Source organism: Euprymna scolopes, chromosome 3 (assembly GCF_053919585.1).
Source record: "Euprymna scolopes isolate OS-2025 chromosome 3, ASM5391958v1, whole genome shotgun sequence".
Lineage (NCBI taxonomy): Eukaryota > Metazoa > Mollusca > Cephalopoda > Sepiida > Sepiolidae > Euprymna > Euprymna scolopes.
Genome location: NC_136484.1, coordinates 18,102,952 through 18,107,411, shown reverse-complemented (window position 1 = coordinate 18,107,411; position 4,460 = coordinate 18,102,952). Strand labels below are relative to the sequence as shown.

General features: G+C 38.3%; 1 protein-coding gene across 1 annotated transcript; it reads right to left on the bottom strand.

The window, feature by feature from the left end:
* Window positions 1-3,590: 3,590 nt before the first annotated feature.
* On the bottom strand, window positions 3,591-4,088 carry LOC145252638 (protein CFDP2-like). The gene has a single exon (XM_080112374.1). The coding sequence runs from the start codon at window positions 4,086-4,088 to the stop codon at window positions 3,591-3,593; it is 498 nt and encodes a 165-aa protein (XP_079968500.1).
* Between the last annotated feature and the right edge of the window lie 372 nt (window positions 4,089-4,460).

Here is a 4,460-nt window from a genome sequence, read left to right as displayed (position 1 = left end):
TCCGTACATTTATATTAGATCTACCTCTGCGCTTTATGTTTACAACTTGACTGAATGAGTAATTGTCGGTATAGAACGCGTTGCACTCTCCAGATATTGTCAGCACAAACCTAACAGCCAGTGTGGTGTACTCGGCAGGAGGTGTCGCTGCCATTGCGCATATAAACCATTATTTCTACTGCTTTCAGCACAATTAATGAATTGATACTAAAACTAATTTTTAGATTGCATGAAACTACTGTAAACATAATAGAGAATGAGGGAGAGATTTGCGTTCTTAGTCAATTTCAAAGTAACTAAACTACGGCTTCGTTCTCATAAATACTGGTGAATAACAATCCTCACCACTATCACTGGCGGTAATATCATCAACATTAGACAAAGCCAAACTCTCTTCCAAGAACTTTGCAGCAAATTCTGCCTATGTGATCATGGCCGCCTGAACTCCGTATTTCCTCTTGTGCGACATTCAAGCAACTATGCATGATTTTGCCAAAGTTATTCAAATTCTCCGCCCCAGTGAAGCAACCGGCACCGATGGCATTCCAATTAAAGTGCTTAGAAGGCTTAAATCAATAATAGTCCTTAAACTTACAAAGCTTTTTAAACGTTCTATTAAAAAAAGCTTCTGAACACCCTTGAAAACGCCCGTAGTTTAAAAAAATCAAGTGATAGGTCATCTCCATCTTAGTACAGACCAATACGTCACCTGTGTGTCATGAGTAGGTTACTGGAATTTTTTGTTTAACAGAGAAGTGATCAACAACCTCGGCAAAAACATTAAGTGAAATGCAATATGATTAGCCTTCTGCCAGATCTACAGCTTATGTACTACCAGTAATATGTCACAAGATTATTGAATCTCTCGACGCGGAGTTCGTTTCTAGGGCCATTGCTCTTGACATACCAAAGGCTTTTGATAGTGTATAGCATAAAGGTGTATTTAACAAGACCCCCAGCTACAGAAAAGGTGGAAATGTTTTCTCAATTATAAAATCATTCCTCTCTGATAGGTTAATAAGAATAGTAGTCGATATGCAAAATCTCAGTATTAATGCTGGAGTCACGCAGAGTTTAATCTCCCAACTCTCTTCCTTATCTTCATCAACAATCTCACAAATCATATTATTAGAGCATTTGTTAACATTTTTGAAGACGACACTACCATGTATTGCAACACTTCAACGACCGGAAATGGCTAAAATCTCTCTAGTTCTCTTTCCTCTGATCTTGAGCATGTAGTGCAATAATGGAAGAAGTTGTCTGGTTAGTTCTAATAGATCTAAAAAGAAGCTTCTATCTTTCCATCATCAACTTTCTGACCGACATCTGGTCCCAACCGAAATGAACGGCTCTCACCTAGTGGACCTTTCTATGTTTAGACAAATTCCGTGCTCTGATTTCATTCCTGATCTGAAATGAAACATGTACATACAATCCGTTGCCAAGGTCGCTGGAATTATTCAGGGATCATTTTATAGCTCCAGTAGATATCTCACTGCTAATGCCATTCTCTACTTGTATGAGAGTCAAAACGTCAGAGGATTGAGTAGTGTTGCTACATCTAGCCAGGAGCTGCTCGGAGCAACATATTCTGCCTTGACAAGGTGCAAAACTAACTTTATAATCTAGTAGGTGATGCCTTTTTTCTTCCTTGCAAGCACATTTCCACAAAAGAAACGTTGGGACCCTATCTCTTTTTTGTCGTGATTTTTATGGGAAATCTTTGACTGAGTATCAATATATGATTCCTCTTGCCAATCTTCCAGAAAATCACTCGCTGCCAAAACCAATATCAATAAATTCCACCACTCTCTATCAGTGCTTACACCTTAACGTTGATTCCATGAACAAATCTTCTTTCTAGAACTATTCCACTGATCTGCTTTCCAGCTGACTACAATGCTATCATCGTCACGTCCGCTGTAAGCACGTTTTTATTGAATCGTCATCGTAAATAATCGAATAATAACAAATTTCAACCACAGACGATATCCCCGCTATTGTCCCAATTACTACCATACACACATTAACCATTATCCTCGAATGGCCGCCGGCCTTTGATATTTTGTGCCCCCTTTGTAAAACAAGAAAATATTGAGCTGTGTATTCCCGCATGTTTTTATCTAACTTTTATTTTGTTTGACTTTTCTTCTTTATAAGTATTTAGCGGGGGTGCCCGACATTACCCGGGTGTTTGTATGTGGTGTAGAAAAGAAACAAGGGGGAGGGATGTATAAAGTGGTAGTGGGCGGATCAAAACAATAATAGTCAGCCTGGGTGGAGAGAGATGTTAAAAATAGAAAATGTGGTAATAGGCAGGCAGGCTTGAACCGCGAAGGTGAAAAAAAGGTTCCAATGCCTCCAGGAAAGTCACGAGCGTTGAAATTACGTGAAATCAATCAAACAGAAACAATTACTTGCGAAAATGTCGACGCAAAACTTGCCCTCCTTTGAAAAAATGCCCAGTTGAGGGCGAAGGTATTAATGTTTTTAGTCAATTCTTCGATATTTATCATTCGAAGGATCGAACTTCAAAACGATACCGATTCAGTGAGGATCCGTTGCATGTGTCAAATATTTTTGCAGACATACAAACACACAAACAAATATACACACATTTTGCCTTTCATATATTAGATTATCTTGTAAGAAAGTAGCGTAGATATTTAATAAGCATTAATACTACTGCATTGAAGCTTACCTAACTTTATTTGAAGTTTCTTAACTATATTACAATACTTAAATAACTTTATTCTCTATAATATTACTTTTCTGCATTTATTATACTTTTTCGTCACGAAAATTTAATAAAGAATCTGTCTTGCATTAGTATTATGTCAGGTGATGAATATAATTGTCTATTTGAACAACGGAGCGGATATAATGATGCGAGGTAAGTCATATCTTTATAGAAAAAATATTAAAAAAAATGTTTCTACTTGACTTTCTAGCTGTTAATCTTCTATACACGGATAGACACCCGCATTATTTGTTGGCGCTCATTTCCTACTTACAAAAGTTACTTCCGTTTTGCACATCATGTTTATTCATTCGATGTTTTTGTCCATATAAATTACATTGTGATTCCATTGTTGCTATAAATAAAAACTATGATTCAAGAAAGCATACAAGAAATATATTTCCATATCGCAAGCAATTTTTCTCTTTTTATTTTAATAAAATTGTTACAACTTCCGTTATATTTGTGTATACGTCTGTGGTTTCCGCTTTGTAAGATTTACAGTTATATTGTTATCCACATCTGTAACCTAAACAAAAACTGGCAGTTCTCCTATTCACTGACACCGCATTCTGACTCAATGTGTCCTCCTAACTAACAAATAATACGTGCGATAGGCCTCCTAAAACGAAGTCACTTGGATTCAAACGGTTACTTTCCGCTATATTCTCGCACTAAAGGAAACCGTTTCTCGTGCCATTGTCTTTTTTTAGCAGTCTGGTTTGCTTTTGTGCTACTGGTTTCTTGCTCGTGATATTCTTCACCTTCAGTCTGATTCTGTTATATAGAAAAACATGGTCTGAGTTGCAATCCGCACCCGGATAGGCTCGGAGTCTTTCAATCGCATTTAAAATCGCTTGTTGACTAAGATGAAATAAATCTGATGACGGCAACCGTCAGCAGGAATCTTCCACGTGTAAATGCTTCTGAGATAATACTGAAAGAACAAGTTCGTGATAATCATATCCATCTTGCACCAATCAACCAGCTGATCACGCTCGTTTCGCATACCTAGTCCGAATAGGCCCACTGCATCGCCGTCTATGGTATATCCATCCTTTGTGTTGCAGTCGCCCGTGATTATCCTGATCTTGTCCGATTTACATTGTTTCATTGTCGAGTCCAACTGTTCGTAGAAACCATCAATCTTTTCATCGTTGATCTCAGCTGTTGGAGGATAGCACTGAATCACCACTATATCAAATGGTTTGCCACGGAGTCGAATCAGCACGAGTCGTTCAGAAATGCACCATAAGCCAGCAAGACTGCCATTTTTTGGACCCAGAAATATCCCTACACCTTTCTTATTCCGTTGGTTGCTGTTACCCGAGTATAGACACACCATCTGTCTGTTTAAACGTATGTACGTACGCATGTTTGTTTAAAACTGTTCAATAGAGGCGACGGATTTTCACGTGATCGGTAGCGTTTTGTAAACTCCACCCTTCAGACGACAAATATCGAACAATTGGCTAAAAACAGTCATTCCTTTCTCTGTAACTGGGCCCTATCTACAGTTAGGGCGTCGGTTCTTTCACCGATATTTTCGAAATTCCTTCCTTCCTTTCGATTGATTAGCTTTAATTTAAACCTCGCCATTTCCGGTTAGCGATGAACCTACGGTAAAGACGGCACGTTATTTTCGCGTTGTTTTTCTCCTTCGCGGTACGGGTTCGAGCTTGCCTGCCTACTACAACTTCTTTTTTTTTGCTCAACA